This window comes from Pristiophorus japonicus, chromosome 5, assembly GCF_044704955.1.
Source record: "Pristiophorus japonicus isolate sPriJap1 chromosome 5, sPriJap1.hap1, whole genome shotgun sequence".
NCBI lineage: Eukaryota > Metazoa > Chordata > Chondrichthyes > Pristiophoridae > Pristiophorus > Pristiophorus japonicus.
In genome coordinates, this window is record NC_091981.1 from 231423465 (window position 1) to 231442619 (window position 19155).

A 19155-nucleotide genomic window follows, 5' to 3' on the forward strand; every position below is an offset into this window, starting at 1 on the left:
GTGGTGATGGTGATCCCATGATTATGTTGGGTAGGAAATTCCAAGATTTCCACCCAGCGATAATGAAGGAACAGCAGGAGATATCCAAGTCAGGACGGTGTGTGACTGAAGATGATAGTGTTCCCATTATCTTGCTACTCTTGTCCTTCTAGCTGGTAGAGACCTCAGGAGCGGGGAAGTATGTATAATACATTTTAGAAGTTAACAAAGGAAGAAATTAAATTCGGAAAACATACCCAAAAAGAGTTTGCCCCAAACAAGGCCCAGTGGAAACTGATGGGGAAGGCGAGGACCCAGATATCCTGTTTCTTGGCCTAATTTCCAAGCATTTAGCCATACGTCTATTGGACTTACAGTGGGAGTGCATTGGATAGGCTGTGGATTTTCATTCCCTCAGTCACTGAAAACGAATTATGTTCGTATGCTTCAATGTAAAGCAATTGTCATGTTTTACTCAGTTTCTGATGAATGCCCCTATGTTTCTACAGGTTACATTTGTCGGTGCTATTAAAAGCAAAGCAGGGTTCTTGGCTCTGGATAGTTTGCAATTAAACGACTGTGAAGAGACAATTTTACCAGAATCCTGCCCATCTTCAACATTCACTTGTGGAACAGGTCACTGCATTCCTATGAGTTCAGTCTGCAACTTCCAGGCTGACTGCTGTGATGATGCAGATGAAGAAGAAGCTGTCTGCTGTAGGTTACTCATTTTTCTTTGGTCAGATATTAAATTTTTGCTTTTTGTTGGTTTTAATATTTCACCCCATGAAAGTGTGCTTGAATAATTTTCCAGGATTTATAGGATTAATGTAGGAAAAATCTTAAAATGTACTGATTACATTTCCATCCCTGAATCATGCAGCCCTCAATCCATGGAAGCATTTGGAGGCAAATATTCTCCACGAGCACATAAATAGTGAACATTATATACAGCCATTTCCTGATTTTTCTTCTATACTTTCATCCATTCAGAAATGTGTTGCTCATAAATGCTTTTTATGAATTTGTTAAAAGTAATGTACAGAGAAAAGTATAGGGGATTAAATTAATTACTGAAAATTCATTACCATTATATTAATGTCGGGGTATGGTTGATGCAATGGGTATTATCCTTTCATCTATAGAGTCTATGTTCAAATTGAATTTGGATTGCTGGAAGGCCTACTCCTATGATGGCTACAAGGGTCCTAAGGAAATACGTTTTGTCTACCAGGCTTCTTTGTCCCTTGTTATGTTGTGATTTTCACATTGAATACACACCTCTGCTGTTGTAAATTCACTGTGCATATTTGAATGGAAAATAGCTGAACTGCAGCTAAATCAGTTGCTCCACCTCTAGTGTAACCCATCCAGCAGGTGTGGAACTGCGCTAGCACTCTGTCAACCCCAGTACAACACGTGAAGCCAATGTATATCATAATGCTGTTAGTGCATTGAAATTGCAACATCAACTGCGCATATGTAAGTAGGTACACACTAATATCTGCCTGTGTATATACAGAAGTGAATATAGGAAAATAGAACTTAGAGGACAGCAAAAGGCTACACAGCCCATCTGACCAGTCCCAAAATCATTCATCCCCATCAAATAGCTACTTCATTCCCCTTAATTTTCCACCCCCACCTCCCTGGACACTCCATTCCACATGTTCACCACCCTCTGCTTAAAGTAACGGAATTTATTAACTGCGCACTATTCCCTCTTCCAAGTTTGAGTCTGTGTAACCTGGTTCTAGAATTTGTGGTGATCTGTGATCTATAATATCTCCCCCAAATTTTCTCTCTGGAGTAAACAATCCTAGGCTCTTTACCCTCTTCTTCTAACCACATGTTTTAAGCATGGTATCAGTCGGTTGCCCCTTTTTACACTGCCTTGAACAGCTGGATATTCTTGTTGTAAAACAGTGATTATCATTCTATACATTACTCCAGCTGTGGCTGTACCAGTCCCTTTTACAGATTCATTAGCCTCGTTTATAATTCAGGGCGGAATTTAGGTGGGTCGGGACTGAGGTAGGTGGCAAACAGTCTTGATTTTGGCAGTGTGATGCCCAAGAGATTTTAAATCCCAGGCCTCATCGGCATGTCCTTGACCTGTTCCCATCCTAAACCAGTGGGAGCAGGAGGGCACCACCAGAGATTGACAGATTGGTCCTTTGCACACAGATAAGTCATGGGGAGGGTGTGTCAGGAAGGATTCACAATCAAAGGATGGGGGCGGGGAGGGGAGGTGGGGTGGGGAGCCTGGAGCAGAGGAGACCTCAATTTTCCTTGTGGGACACTCATGCTCCTTCGGCTCACACACAGAACGTCAAAAAAAGTAAAAACACTTACCTTTTTGGAACTCTTCTGGCTCCAACTAGCAAGCGCGTCCTGATGATGTAATTGGAGTGGAATTTGCATATTTAAAGAATGATTCCATGAGTTTCTGGTGGGTGACTTGCCTGCTGCTCATAAGAGAACGTTAAATCATGGTTTTTCAGGATTGGTGTGGGACGTTGGCGGCGAGTCTTGTCGACGATTTTAGCAGATGGTTTCCACTGAGTGAGCATGATTAAAATCGCCGCATTATCTGCTTTAAAAATTGTACCGTTTTCCCTCCAAGTTTTGTCCCTCTAACTGTCTATTCCTGTCCGGCTTCATTAACTACTTTCTCGTTCCCCCAAAGTCCAACTTCCTAAAATTGAGAATCTGTATTTTATTTCCCACCAAACCCATTTATGTTTCCATCTCTGTTTCCATGATGTTCCCTAACCTTAACTTGCTCAATCATTTCCGATTTGTAGCAGAAAATCAGATCTAGAATTGCCTCCCCCTCCTCACGTGCTCCTTAACCATCTGGAAAAAAGCAGTCCATGGCAAGAAGGTGAATCTCTGCTTCTGCTCCCACTATAACTGGAAAAATTACCAACACATAGATATCACAAAAAAATAAGGACAAGGATTATTAATGTGCCCATCTTTATAATTTTGCATGCACAGCCAGATTTATTGTCAGTGGTATACCTCATTAACTCCAGTGTTAGGTATGTGCACCTGTAATCCAAGTACATGCATATCTTAGATAGTACAATAAGGACAATTCATTGTGTTGCTGCCAAGTTTGACTACATGCGTAATATAAGATAGATGTATTCGAAAGATCATCTTTGTTTTTAGCATTTCTGATTGTTCATGGCCTGATACTCATTTTGCTATTGGTCATACTTTTCATTTTGTAATATTTTTTGTAGAATTGGTTTTTGTGTCTTTTAAAACCATCAGTAAAGTTTTACTTGAAGGTCTCAGCCTCTTCCCCAAAGGCCTGGGCTTGGCTTTGATATTTTTGCTCAGCGAGGTGACTTCAAGCTGAAAGCAAGTCCTGCAGTCTGAGCACGTGCAGTGTGTGCAATTTCCCAGCATATATCAATAGCATTTAAGCAAGCCAAATGAAAGACTGCATCTCTGTGACAAAACGTATCGAGTTGCTTTTCAAAATTATTTGAAGACAAGCTAGAGGAGATATTTAAAAGCTTCTTTCAAGTGAATTTATATTGAATTTTTTTTAAACAGAGAAGGTGTCTGTGTCTCAGTGAAAGAAACAAGCACAGCAGACTTACATAGGAGTACATAGGATTACATCGGATATACGGCACAGAAACAGGCCATTCAGCCCAACCCGTCCATACCGGCGGTTAAGCTCCACTCGAGCCTCATCCAAATCTATCCGCATAACCCTCCATTTCCTTCTCCCTCATATGTTTGTCTAGCCTCCCCTTAAATGCATCTATACTATTTGCTTCAACCACTCCCTGTGGTAGCAAGTTCCACATTCTCACCACTCTTTGGGTAAAGAATTTTCTTCTGAATTCACTATTGGATTTCTTGGTGACTATCTTATATTGATGGCCTCTAATTATGGCTCTTCTCTACAAGTGGAAACATTCTCTCTCTATCCACTCTATCAAAACCTTTCATAACTTTAAAGACCTCTATTAGGTCAGCCCTCAATCTTCTTTTTACAAGAGAAAATAGACCCACCCTGTTCATCCCTTTCTGATATGTATACCCTCGCATTTCTGATATCATCCTTGTAAATCTTCTCTGCACTCTTTCCAGTGCCTCTATATCCTTTTAATAATGTGGACATACTTCCCTATGTCTACCTATTACTTCCTTTGAGGACTGGTGATCAGCCCATACACGAACATTGAAGTAGCCCATGATAATGAGCTTGTTCATTCTAGGAAACCATGAGATGATAGGTTCTAGATCTTCATATAACTCACTTTTGGTTTCATCGGAGTTTCCCATGGTTGGTACATAGCTGCTAGTAATGGTGACATAATTCATATGAGATAGTGAAAGCCTCTTTGTCATCAGGTGGTCACTGACTCCTGCAGGAAGACTTCCAAGCTTAGATAACATGTTGGATTTCACAGCAAAGCCAACCCCAGCTTCTCACCGCTCCTCTTTGATGTGCCATATCCAGAAGAAGGTGTATGCCGCACCGTCATCTTTCAACTGAACTTCTTCAGCTAAACGGGTTTCACTGAAAGCAGCAAAGTCGATATTATAGCATCTTATTTCCCTACCAGTCAGCGCATATCTCCTTTCAGGTCTATCTGTTGACTCAGTGTCTGAGCTACTATATTTAGGTGTTTGGTTCGAATATTGTTTTGACCACTTATGTGGGATTTCTGTCAGCTGCAGTAAGTGCAGGAGTTAGTGAAGCAGGTATTGTTTAGTGCACCTTTTATAGACTCTCACGTTAAGGAGGTGAGCAGCGCGATCCTAAATTGGACTAAAAATCAGCCATGATCTTATTGAATGGCAGAGGAGGGTTGAAGGGTCCTATGGCCTACTCCTGCTCCTAATTCTTATGTTCTTAGCAGAGTTTAGGGCCTCAGTCACCGAAGGTACGGTTGCCAATGGTGGAGCGATTAAAATCGGGGACGCGCAAGAGGCCAGAATTGGAGGAGTGCAGACATCTCGTGGGCTGTAGTTTACAGAGATCGAGGGGGCGAGGCCATGGAAAGATTTGAAAACAAGGATGAGAAGTTTAAAATCAAGGTGTTGCTCAACCAGAAGCCAATGTAAGTCAGTGAGCGCAGGGGTGATGGGTGAACGCAATGATGAGCTTAAGGTTATGGAGGATGGAAGATAAAAATGGATCGTAAAGACCTGTGATGAAGGGGTAGTGGTGAATCAGATTTACTGGAAGCTGTAGTTGTGAAATCTGCACACTGGCAGCCCAGGGCATAGGGTCACTGCCCATTGGAGTTCAGCAGTCCCGAGTGACTGAACAGTCATAGGAACATAAGAATTAGGAGCAGGAGTAGTCCATAGGACTGTCGACCCTCCTCTGCCATTCAATAAGATCATGGCTGATTTTTAGTCCTATTTGGGATCGTACTGCTCACCTCCATAACATGAGGGTCTATAAAAGGTGCACTAAACAATACCTGCTTCACTAACTCCTGCACTTACTGCAGCTGACAGAAATCCCACATAAGTGGTCAAAACAATATTCGAACACCTAAATATAGTAGCTCAGATTCTGAGTCAACAGATAGACCTGAAAGGAGATATGCGCTGACTGGTAGGGAAATAAGATGCTATAATATCGACTTTGCTGCTTTCAGTGAAACCCGTTTAGCTGAAGAAGTTCAGTTGAAAGATGACGGTGCTGCATACACCTTCTTCTGGATAGGGCACATCAAAGAGGAGCGGTGAGAAGCTGGGGTTGGCTTTGCTGTGAAATCCAACATGTTATCTAAGCTTGGAAGTCTTCCTGCAGGAGTCAGTGACCGCCTGATGACAAAGAGGCTTTCACTATCTCATATGAATTATGTCACCATTACTAGCAGCTATGTACCAACCATGGGAAACTTCGATGAAACCAAAAATGAGTTATATGAAGATCTAGAGCATGTCATCTCATGGTTTCCTAGAATGAACAAGCTCATTATCATGGGCTACTTCAATGCTCATGTATGGGCTGATCACCAGTCCTCAAAGGAAGTAATAGGTAGACATAGGGAAGTATAACAGTAATAGAACACTGCTCTGTAGGATGTGTACAGAACATAATTTGACCATCACCAACACACTCCAGGCAAAGCTTACACGGATGTCATCTCAAACATCGGCACCTTATTGACATCTCTCTGGTGTGCCATTATGTAGCCAAAGACCTTAAGATAATGCAAGTAATGAGGACAGCTGAGTGTTGGATGGACTACAGACTCATCCAAGTGAAACTTGATCTCCATACCACAGAGTGAAAAGTCCCTGACCAGATTAAATGTCAGCAAACTTAAAATAACAGGAGTAGAAGATTAGCTCTGTCAAACGGTGGAAGATTATATCAGCACTGTCAACACAGATTCTGGCATCATCTCAATGGACTGGAGCAACTTAAGTGAAGCCTTATACTATGCAACCAATAAGACCCTTGGGCTAAAAATTATAGAAGCACCAAGACTGGTTTGATGAGGACGACACGGAGATCATTGAATTGGACAGTAGTTCTGTTACTGGACTAGTAATCCAGAGGCCTGGACTAATGATCCAGAGACGTGATTTCAAATCCCACCACGGCAGCTGGGGAATTCAGATTCAAATAATTAAATAAATCTGGAATAAAGAACTAGTATCAGTAATGGTGACCATGAAAACTACTGGATTGTTGTAAAAACACAACTGATTCACTATTGGTTGTGACATGAAAAAGCGGCAAAAGATGATTCCCAATGACTCGACAAAGCTTGAAGCAAATCGTATCCAGCTGGCTGAAGAAAAGTGGGCCCAAAGAAAATCAAGGAACGATCAGCTCTTAGGTCAACCTGACATCCGATGTCCTGTGTGTGGGAAAACATTCTTTACAAATATCCTTCTAAATCCTTTCAGTAGAGACCTGGGGATGAAATTCCACATGGGCTTCTCCTGATTGACTGCCCTCACTTTGACAGAAGAGCTGCAGGAACCCCAGGAAAATGGCATTTGTGGAAATTATGAATAACGTGTATAAAACACTGGTTTGGCCTCAACTGGAGTATTGTGTCTAATTCTGGGCACCGCACTTTAGGAAGGATGTGAAGGCTTTAAAGAGAGTGCCGAAAAGATTTACGATTGATTCCATGGATGAGGGACGTCAGTTACGTGGATGGACTGGAGAAGCTGGGGTTGTTAACCTTAGAGCAGAGAGGAGATCTGATAGAGGTGTTCAAAATCATGAGGGGTCTGGACAGAGTAGATAGAGAGAAACTGTTCCCATTGGCAGAAGGGTTGAGAACCAGAGGACACAGATTTAAGGTGATTAGCAAAATAACCAAAGGCGACATAAGAAAAACTTTTTTACGCAGCGAAGGGTTAGGATCTGGAATTTACTGCCTGGAAGGGTGAAGGGTGATTGGGGAAGATTAAATCATGGCTTTCAAAGGGGAGTTGGATAAATACCTGAAAGAAAAAAATTTGCAGTGCTACAGGAAAAGGCTGAGGGAGTGGGACTAGCTGAAGCACTTTCGCAGAGAGCCGGTACGGGTTCAATGGGTCGAATGGCCTTCCGTGCTGTAACCATTTTATGATTCTATGGTATAAACACCTCTTACATAATTTTTCCCATGTTTTTGCGACTCATCCACTGTAGTTGCAGTGGAAAATGGGGAGAACCTCCCTTGGAAGTTCACTCGCCATGAACACCACCCTCCTCCCCTCCTTCCAACAACATAACTGTCACGTTTGTAACCTTCATGTAACTGTAACCTTCATGTAACAACACTGCATAGTGTATACACCTAAGAAATGCACACCTTGACCACAGGGGGTGAACTTGTGGGAGACACTCCTCACCTGGTCATTCAGGTATATAAAGGGAGGTCCCACGCAGGGTCATCACTTCTTGGTCCTGTGAATAAAGGTTAGGGTCACAGAGTGTCCTTGTCTGCAGAATGTGCCTCGTGTGAATTTATAGTAGTGTGTAAGGACACAACATTTGGCGACGAGAAACGGGAATCAACGACTAATGAGAATGGCCACTGGTAACACAGAGGAATGGTACTGTGTTGGTGAGGACTGCGATGATTTCGTTGACAGGCTCCAGCAGAGCTTTGTCATGAAGGATTGGCTGGGAGAGGCAGCGGCTGATCAGCTGTGGACCTAAGATGTACGCGCTGATGAAAGTCCTGCTTGCACCCGAGAAGCCGGCAGACAAAACCTTTGAGGAGCTCAGCAAACTGATCGGTGAGCACCTCAAACCAGTGAGCAGTATACACATGGCCCGACACTGATTCTATACGCACCGACGTTGGGAAGGACAGAGCCTACCGGACTTTGTTGTGGACCTTTGGAGCTTGGCCAGCCTCTGTAAGTTCACAGTCGCCTGCAGTGGGGAGATGTTATGGGATTTCTTCATTGAGGGTATTGGTCATGCTGGGATTTTCAGAAAGCTAATTGAGACCAAGGACTTGACCTTGGAAGCAGTGGCGTTGATGGCTCAAACCTTCATGGCGGGGGAGGAGGAAACCAAGATAATATACGTGTGCAACTCTGCTTCCAACGTGGTGATGGAGCAGGGAGTTAACATTGTAAACGCGACTCAGAACCCCGCAGGCAGCCAAGGACAATTCGACACCAACCAGGCAGTAACAGACTCTAGAGTGGGTCCTCAACAGAGACAATGGCAGGTTGAACGGACATTTATACCATCACAAGGGGCACTACGTCCCGGGATGGGGCCATTGGCACCCACTAATAGAGTGCTCAAGAGTAATCAAAGAGACAATCAGAGAGGAATGCCTGGTAACAGCTCTTTTGTTCACAACAATCTCAGCTCATGCTGGAGGTGCGGGGGCAGACATGCTGCAAAAACCTGCAGGTTTCAACAATTCATCTGTAGAAATTGTAACTTCAGTGAACATTTAGCCAGAATGTGCAGGAAGCCCGCAGTGAGGCTAATTTACGAGGTAGATGAACCACAAGAGGGGTCTGCAAGGCAGGGTTATGCTTGGGACGCAGCAATGGACGCTGAAGTTCAGCGGGTTCAGGTGGAAAACATCACAGGGCATATACAAAAACGCCATCTATGATGATGAAAGTACTATTAAACGCATAGAGCTGGACATAGGGGCCAGCCAGTCACTTATGAGTGTCCAACAATTCGAGAAACTATGGCCACTCAGAGCTAGCAGACCCAAACTAGAACGCATTGACACGCAATTACGGACGTACACCAAAGAGATCATCCCAGTGCTAGGCAGTGCAATGTTGGTGGTCACACATAATGGATCAGAGAACCGGCTGCCACTCTGGATTGTCCCAGGAAATGGTCCCGTGCTTTTGGGGAGGAGCTGGCTAGCCGAGGTAAACTGGAAATGAGGGGATGTGCACGCCATTTCATCTGTGGAGCGAAGTTCATGCTCACAGGTCCTACAGAAATTTGAGTTACTATTTCAACCTGGTGTCGGGACTTTCAAAAGTAACAAAGTAGTGATACGCATCGCCCCGGACGCCAGACCCATGCACCATAAAGCCAGAGCTGTGCCGTATGTGATGCGGGAGAAAATTGAGAACGAGTTAGACAAATTGCTAAGAGAGGGCATAATTTTGCCCATTGAATTCAGCGACTGGGCAAGCCCTATCGTCCCTGTCCTAAAAACGGATGGCTCAGTCAGGATCTGTGGCGACTACAAGGCCACTATCAACCGAGTGTCACTACGAGACCAATACCCGCTTCAGAGAGCGGAGGATCTTTTTGCCACGCTGGCAGGCGGCAAGCTGTTCACCAAGTTGGACCTCACTTCAGCCTACATGACCCAGGAACTGGCTGAAGAATCCAAGCTACTGGCCACCATCACCACGCACAAGGGGCTGTTTATCTACAACAGGTGTCCGTTTGGCATTCGTTCAGCAGCCGCTATCTTTCAAAGGAAATGGAAAGCCTACTCAAATCCATCCCTGGAACAATCGTATTTCAGGACGATATCCTTATCACGGGTCGAGACACCGAGGAACACCTCCACAACCTGGAGGAGGTGCTACGCCAACTGCACCGGGTAGGCCTGCAACTAAAGAAGTCCAAGTGTGTGTTTTTGGCCCCAGAAGTCGAGTTTTTGGGCAGGAGGTTTTGCCGCAGACGGGATCCGGCCTACCGAATCCAAAACGGAGGCGATTCGTCGTGCGCCCAGGCCCGACAACACATCGGTATTGCGTTCATTTCTGGGACTCTTGAACTATTTCGGGAATTTCTGCCGAACTTAAGCACATTGTTGGAGCCTCTACACACATCCTGCATAAGGGTTGTGAATGGTTTTGGGGAGACTGTCAGGAACGGGCTTTCAATCGGGCGTGGAACCTGCTTTGTTCTAATAAGCTATTGACCCTGTACAACCCCTGTAAGAAATTGGTTTTGACATGTGATGCATCATCCTATGGGGTTGGGTGCGTGTTGCAGCAGAGTAATGATGAGGGCCAACTCCAAGCTGTGGCTTATGCCTCCAGGTCACTCTCCAAAGCAGAAAAGGGATATGGGATGGTTGAAAAGGAAGCACTCGCACGTGTCTACAGGGTGAAAAAGATGCACCAGTACCTTTTTGGCAGAAAGTTCGAGTTAGAAATCGACCACAAGCCATTAACATCCCTGTTGTCAGACAGCAAAGCTGTCAATGTCAATGCGTCAGCTCGCATACAGCGATGGGCTCTCACGCTGGCTGCATATGACTACACCATACGGCACCGGTCAGGCACCAAAAATTGCACTGACGCGCTCAGCAGGCTTCCACTGGCCACCACTGAGGGGGCAGCAGAGCAAAGCACTGAGCTGGTCATGGCTGTCGATGCTTTTGACAGCGCAGGCTCCCCCATCACAGCCAAAATCTGGACCAACAGAGATCCCCTCCTATCCTTGATTAAGAAATGTGTCCTGACTGGGGATTGGGCACCCGCACACGGAGCATGCCCCGAGGAGGTCAGACCGTTTCACAGACAATGGATGAACTCTCTGTCCAAGCCGACTGCCTACTATGGGGTAGCCGGGTAGTTATGCCCCAGAAGGGAAGGGAAGCATTCATCACAGAACTCCACAGCGAGCACCAAGATATTGTGCTAATGAAGGCCATTGCCCAGTCACATGTATGGTGGCCAGGGATTGACTCAGACTTGGGACACTGTGTTCGCAGGTGCACGACGTGTGCCCAGCTGGGCAGTGTCCCCAGGGAGGCCCCACTCAGCCCATGGCTCTGGCCCACCAAGCCATGGTCACGTATTCACGTAGACTACACGGGCCCGTTCTTGGGAAAAATGTTCCTCATTGTTGTTGATGCGTATTTGAAATGGATCGAGTGCATCATATTGAACTCGTGCATGGCATCCACAACTGTGGAGAGTCTGCGTGCGGTCTTTGCGACCCACGGCTTGCCGGACATCCTGGTTAGCGACAACGGCCCGTGCTTCACTAACTATGAATTCCAAGAGTTCATGTCGGTAATGGCATCAAACATGTCAGGACAGCACCGTTCAAGCCGGCTTCCAATGGCCAGGCGGAACGTGCAGTCCAAATCATAAAACAAGCCATGCTCCGGATTCAAGGACCCTCCCTTCAATGTTGCCTATCGCGCCTCCTGCTGGCCTATCGGTCCCGACCGCATTAACTCATGGGAGTCCCGCCCGCGGAACTACTCATGAAACATGCACTTAAAACTCGGCTGTCCCTCATTCATCCAGTCCTGTCAGACATTATTGAGGGCAAGCGCTAGTCCCAAAATGAGTGCCATGACCGTAACTCAAAGGGGAGATGTATAGAAATCGATGACCCTGTATTTGTTCTTAATCACGCTTTGGGGCCCAGGTGGCTTGAGGGTACTGTAATTGGCAAAGAGGGGAATAGGCTCATAGTGGTCAGACTTAACAATGGACAAATATGCCGCAAGCATCTAGACCAAATAAAGAAAAGGTTCAGCATGGACACTGAGGAACCCGAGGAAGATCATGAGATGCTACCCACACCTCCGCCAGTGAACGAGCAACAAGAACCTTCAGCAGCATGCACCGTCCCTGCGGTCAGCCCGGACGAGCCGGAATCACCACAGGTGACAAAGACGCATGCCAAGGCTCAACAACCAGAGCCCCAACTGCGGCGCTCCACAAGAGAACGTCGACCGCCCGAAAGACTTATCTTTGACCCCATAAGACGTTGGGGGGGAGGTGATGTCATGTTTGTAACCTTCATGTAACTGTAACCTTCATGTAACAACACTGCATACTGTATACACCTAAGAAATGCACACCTTGACCACTGGGGGTGAACTTGTGGGAGACACCCTTCACCTGGTCATCCAGGTATATAAAGGGAGGTCCCACGCAGGATCATCACTTCTTGGTCCTGTGAATAAAGGTACAGGTCACAGAATGACCTTGTCTGCAGAATGTGCCTCGTGTAAATTCATAGTAGTGTGTAAGGACACAACAATAACCTCTGACTTAGCATGAACAATGTTAAATCCACAAGTGTTTTATTACACTATTAAAAGACATTAAAGTTTTAATGCCTTGTTACATTTCACATTTCTTACTTGGCTGGGTTTAAACTTCAACCAATTTTAGCTTGAGCACTGAAACATATGTGCCACAAATGAGTGAAGAGCAGTTATGCAAACAGATTTCAAGGCAGTAATTCAGTTTAGCTGTTCTAACCTTGTCAGAACCCTACGACTAAATTACTACCTGAAATACATTGCCAACTATTAGTTCATTATATTACAGTCCATAGTTTATTCATCATTAGATAACACATGTTTTGTGTTTAACTTTGTACTGCAGAGCCTGGCACCACCAGTGCAATATTGGTTAATGGGTAATGATGTGGCATCATTTCACTGCTCATATATTATGAGGACCTTATTTTGGCAAAGAGTTGCCAAAGAGTAAACTACGCCCTCTATATGATCCAACGGTACTGGCGTGTACACAGTACACAAGTCTAACACAGTATGTAACATGAATAACATTTAGATCTCTCATTAAAAAATAAAAGGTAACATTTTGTTGCATTTGTTTCCTGGCAGAATTGTGTTTGTGCCCGATTTTAAGGATCAAATGCTAAAATAGATGTAATTTTAACTGTTCCTTCCTTTTATTTCCCGTAGTCCATCATTTTTACAGTGTACCATAAAAGGGAGATGGGGACCACCTCGGCGCAATGTTGAGAAGCTCTCTGAATGTGTTATCGTTGTCCCATTCTCTTGCTTTTTGTTTTGCAGCAAATTATAGCTTGTGCAGCTTTGAGTCCAGTTTCTGTGAGTGGAAGCAGCTGAACGCAGATGGCTCTGTATGGGTTAGAGGACAGGGACAAACATCCTCAGGGTCAGGATTACCTATTACAGACCACACCACTAATACCAACCAAGGTGAGTACTCACTGCTATCACTTTGTTACTCACTGACATGTCATGGGAAACTGAGCATTCCAAAAGCTTGCCAGTCATATTAATGTGATGACAGGTAAATGTCTGATCTACCAGTATTGTCGAATGTTTCAGAGTACTTTCAAAGGAAGAGAGAAGAATGGAAAGCTGGAAATGGAGTGGGGAGGTGTTGGAAATGGGAACTAAGAGCATGGTTGAGGGGTTAGATTTTCAAGAGACTTTTATAAGAACATAAGAAATAGGAGCAGGAGTAGACCATACGGCCCCTCAAACTTGCTCCACCATTCAATAAGATCATGGCCGATCTTCTACCTCAAATCCATTTTCCCGCCCTTTGCTCATATCCCTTGAATCTCAGTGTCCAAAAATCCATCAATCTCCAATTTGAATATACTCAATGACTGAGCATCCAGAGCCCTCTGAGGTAGAGCATTCCAAAGATTCACAACATTACAGAAATTTCTCCTCATCTTAGTCTTAAATGGCCAACCCTTTATCCTGAGACTATGCCTCCTAGTTGTAGACTCTTGTGACAGGGGAAACACCCTCTCAGCATCTACCCTATCAAACCTGCAAAGAATTTTAATACGTTTCAATGAAATCACTTCTGATTCTTCTAAACTCCAGAGGATATAGGCTCATTCTGTTCTCATAGGACAACCCTCTTATTCCAGGAATCAATCTAGTGAACAACAACAACAACTTGTATTTATATAATGCCTTTAACATAGTAAAACGTCCCAAGGTGCTTCACAGGAACATTATATAACAAAATTTGACATCGAGCCACCTAAGGTGATATTAGAGCAGATGATCAAAAGCTTGGTCAAAGAGGTAGGTTTTAAGGAGCATCTTAAAGGAGGAAAGCAAGCATAAACTTCCTTAGGTAAGGAGACTAAAAATACATAGTACTCCAGATGTGATCTCACCGAAGCCCTATATAATTGCAGCTGAGGAGAGCTGAGGTAATATGACAAACATGATGTAATTTTGTCTAAGTTTTGGTTTAATGACTGCCCCTTTAAAGCTCAGTCATTTATGCAGTTTGACAGCTCGCTGAAGACAAAGTCTTGCATCAAGCTGATCCCAGTCCAATGCTGCAAAATTTGTTACATAGGGACTAACACACAAAATTGTCAAATATATACAGACTTCATAATGTTCAATTTGTATTTTACTGGCAGTTTCTTTTTAATTTGAGAGGCAAGTTTTCTAAATCCATGAAGTCCCAATTGCTTTTTTTCTGGATATAAAAGTAAGAAAAATTCTCATTAAAAAACATAAACAGTTGGCAATTAGAAACATTTTCAAAGAAGAACAGTTTGAAAATCTCACAGAACCAAGAAACTGTTTGTAAATCTAAGATGAAGCAGGCTAATCTTCTTCAAAGAGAAATATTGGGCTCGATTTTTCCTACTGGGTCAGGAGAGAGGTGGGCATCGTCCGGGACGGGCTGCGACCCCGCTCCTGGCTCCATGTCGGCCCCCCCCACGACTTTCGCCTGACTGGCCTTGTTAAGCCCGCCTTGCGACATTCCCAGCCAATTAAAAGGAAGTGGGTCCAATTTCCTTAAAGGGACCACGCCCACATTCATTTTGACAGTTGTGCTGTCAGTGTTCTACAACATTGAGGTGCTGCAAACATTGACAAGCACTGCACAGAGGTGCATGGCTGCACCTAGGTGGTCCCATGATTCCCTCCATTTGCTTATGGAAGAAGTCACAGCACGCATGGAGGTCCTCTTCCCTTCCTATGGGCAGAAGAGACCTCCCAGGACACCAACGCAGCTTGGTTGCACATTTTACAGGAGGGCACAAGCAGCGATGTCGTCAGGAAGACCTGGCTGCAGTGGTGCAAATCTTTCAATGATCTTAGTTGGATCATGAAACATTACTGAAAAGCCACACTCAACCTCATCCTGCTGTGTCACTCATCACATCCCCTTAACTTTGCCTTCCCTACCCTACCCATCCTTACTCACACCAACTTAACTTGCACCTCCACCCATCCCTTTGACACTATCTACATTATCACTAGCCACCACTCATACTCACCCTCATCCTTGTCCAATCATACCAACTAACAACCCACAAGGGTTGGCACTTGGATGTTATTGCTCATGCTGATGTAAAGTTGTTGCTGATGCGTTGTCAAACATTGAAATCTTTATTTTCAACACTTTGCCTTCTTGGACAGATCTGTGCACCTTTGGAAGTGGCTCAGTGAGTTGCTGTGAATGGTGAGACATAACGGTAACCATCCCCCCCACCCCCCAATAGTGATGAATGTGAAAGGAATGACTTGGAAATAATACGAATGCTTTATGGTCTTGTTGTGGGATGGTGCCAACCTGATGCATCATGTGACAGTCAGGATGTACAGCAGCAAGTGAAGCAAATGTGACAATGGTGAGGCCATCATTGGTCTCCCGGGCAGAAATGTGGTTGGGTGCTGATACCCTGTGTCCTGTGCAGCATCAGGTGATTGTGGAGAAGGTTGGTGTTGTTGTTGGTGATGCTGGTGTGCCTGGTGATGTTGATGTTGGGGCTGATCATGATGGGATTCTGAGGACCAAGGTGAGTTTTTTTCAACGCTCCTGATGCTGCTGGAATAGATGGCATCTGAAGTTGAGATGACAGAAGCAATCTGTCAATTGTGAGATCGGTTGCTCCAAGGAGGTGACACTGGATATAGAGTTCACTGCAAACACTTCAAACCTCCATAAAGCTGAATAGTGTATTCCAATCCTGAAGGCTCCAGCTTCTAAGATTGGAAAGTGAACAGCTGTGAAATGGTAGCTTTTATATGGTATGTGGGATGGTTTCTTGGAACAATACATTGTGGAACCAACCAGGGAGCAAACTATTTTAGATCTGGTAATGTGTAAAGAGTCTGGTCTAATTAATGATCTTGTAGTGAAGGATCCTCTTGGGAAGTGATCATAACATAGTCAAATTCAAATTCAGTTTGAGGATGAGAAAGCTAGGTCTCAAACTAGTGTCCTGAACTTAAATAAAGGTAATTACAAAAGTATGAAGGCAGAACTGGTTAAAGTGGACTGGGAAAATATTTTAAAAGGTAGGACTAGAAAAGCAGTGTCAAATATTTAAGGAGATATTCCATAACTCTCAGCAAAGATTTATTTCAGTGAGAAATAAAGATGCTAAGAGAAGGATGAACCATCCGTGGCTAACTAAGGGAGTAAAGGATGGTATCAAATTGAAAATAAAGGCACACAATGTTGCAAAGAACAGTGGAAGGCCAGAGGATTGGGACATTTTTAGAAACCAGCAAAGGATGACTAAAAAAATGATAAAGACAGAGAAGATAGCATTTAAGATTAAACTAGCAAGAAATATAAAAACGGACAGTAAGAGCTTCTAAAGGTATATAAGGAAACGAGTAGCTGAAGTAAACATTGGACCCTTAGAGGATGGGACTGGAGAATTAATTATGGGAAACAGGGCAATGCCAGAAACTTTGAACACATATTTTGTATCGGTCTTCATGGTAGAGGACACTAAAAACATCCCAATAATTGATAATCAAGGAGCTATTGCGGCGGGGTTGTGGGGGGGGACTTAACACAATCATTTTCACTTGAGATAAAGTACTAGGCAAACTAATGGGACTAAAGGTGGACAAGTCCCCTGGACCTGATAGCATGCATCCTAGGGTCTTAAAAGAAGTGACTGCTGAGATAGTGGATGCATTGGTTGTAAGCTACCAAAATTCCCTGAACTCTGGAGAGGTCGCCACAGACTGGAAAACTGCAAATGTAACATCCCTGTTTAAGAAAAGAGCGAGACAGAAAGCAGGAAACTATAGACCAGTGAGCCTAAAATCTGTCATTGGGAAAATGCTGGAGTCCATTATTAAGGAAGCAGTAGCAGGACATTTGGAAAAGCATAATTCAATCCAGCAGAGTCAGCATTGTTTTATGAAAGGGAAAACATGTTTGACAAATTTGCTGGAGCTCTTTGAGGATGTAACGAGCAGGGTGGATAAGGGGGAACCAGTGGATGTGATGCATTTGGATTTCCAGAAAGCATTCAATAAGGTGCCACACAAAAGATTACTGCACAAGATAAGAGCTCATTGGGTTGGGGGTAATATATTAGCCTGGATAGAGGATTGGCTAACTACAGAAAACAAAGAGTCGGGGTAAATGGGTCATTTTCAGGTTGCATTTGGCATCTCAGCAAAGCAGTAGTGATTTAGGGCAATCTAGTTTTACAGGGTTGTTGACTATCCCAAGGTCAAGGGTGCACCACATCGCCTCGTGAATTCCTACAGAAAAGTCCCTCAACTACTTCAACAAGAAGGGCTTCCACTCCTGAATATATAGATTGCATGCAACAACATGCAAAGGAACCTGCATGCCAATAGAAGATGTACCAGAAGTTGTCACAGTGCATTTATGCTTCAAAATTTGGCTCGATCTGACCTCTTCAGGGAAGAAAATTATGTCAACAGATGGTTTGCAGTGCCAAAGCCTACCCCCTGCTCTCAGGATAATACCTCATTAAGTGGCCTAAACAGCAGCAGAGGAGAGCTGCAAGGAAGCACATTGGCTCGACTAGATCAATCACTGAGAGCACGTAAAGGCATGCTTTCACCGCTTAGTCAGGTTTGGGAGTGTCTCTACAATATGCTTCAGATCGTGTCACATATACTTATAATCTGATGTGTCCTGCACAACATCACCACACATAAAGATTTAGACTTGTATTTGGTATGAAGATGGCCGTAGCTGCGTGAGAGCCAGAACTACATGGAGAAGCGCATTAGAATGATCTGCATTCAGAGGACCCTCAATGACTGCAACAAGGGGTATTAGAACATATCTCATCACTGAAGTCTTCTCTTCTGTATAACACTGTCAACCTTAGGCAACTGTGTCTTACGTTCTCTCCCACCTTCAAATAAAAGAAAATTCCCTCAGTCTTAGAACATGACATCACATCAGGTTGGGGGTGGTAACCTCTCCCTGGCTGGAAATTCTGTGCCCGGTGCAGAAGTCCTGCCCTGGAAGCAAAATTTGGGTTATTGCCTCTCTTGGGGCGGGATCGGGGGCGCTATCCAGGCAAATTGTGGGGCGCTATGCAGCCTTTCCACGTAGCGTTGATGGGTTTCAACACCACTCCCCTTCCATTAAAGGGAAGGGATGCTGCAAGCCCTGTGGGTCCTTTGATGGCTTCCACTGGACTACCAGGGATGTGGGGTGCCGTGACCACAGCCCAGAACCGAAATGGAGTGCGGGGCCTGGACTTCGCAAAAACATCGCACAACGGCCCGACCGCTGAGTCGGGGAAGAAAAAAAATGGTGGTGCGCAGTGCACCTCCACTTTAAGTTTCAGCCCGCGATGGTTGTGTGGCCTGGTTCATGACCCACGAGGCTGGCACTGACTTCGCCCATGGTGGCCTCATGGTGATGACGTTATCGCATTACTACTACATTTGCGCCTCCGCTAACTCCTGCACAATTTTGCAGGAGCCAGGAGCCGACGGCGACCCCGCCCCCCCCACCCTCCCCCCACCATTAGTGTCTCTAGAGGCTCCAACAGGAGGCGCACAACAGGGGAATTTCGGCCCCCATCTCTTTTTGTCCTGATATGAGCTTGCCAATGATCATCACCTGATTGATTAATTCAGCACCAAATAAGTACACCCTTTCCGGTATAACTAAACTCGATGACTAATAAAGCATGATAAAAGTGCACTTTCTATTTTATTACAACAAAGTCCAAAGTAT

General features: G+C 44.5%; 1 protein-coding gene across 1 annotated transcript in view; it reads left to right on the forward strand.

The window, feature by feature from the left end:
• Positions 1 to 19155, forward strand: part of LOC139264152 (MAM and LDL-receptor class A domain-containing protein 1-like) — an 886997-nt gene that overhangs the window by 249179 nt on the left and 618663 nt on the right. Inside the window, exons 9-10 of the mRNA XM_070880238.1 lie at positions 489 to 696; positions 13236 to 13382. Coding sequence (XP_070736339.1) covers positions 489 to 696; positions 13236 to 13382 — 355 coding nt within the window. The remainder of the gene's footprint in view (positions 1 to 488; positions 697 to 13235; positions 13383 to 19155) is intronic.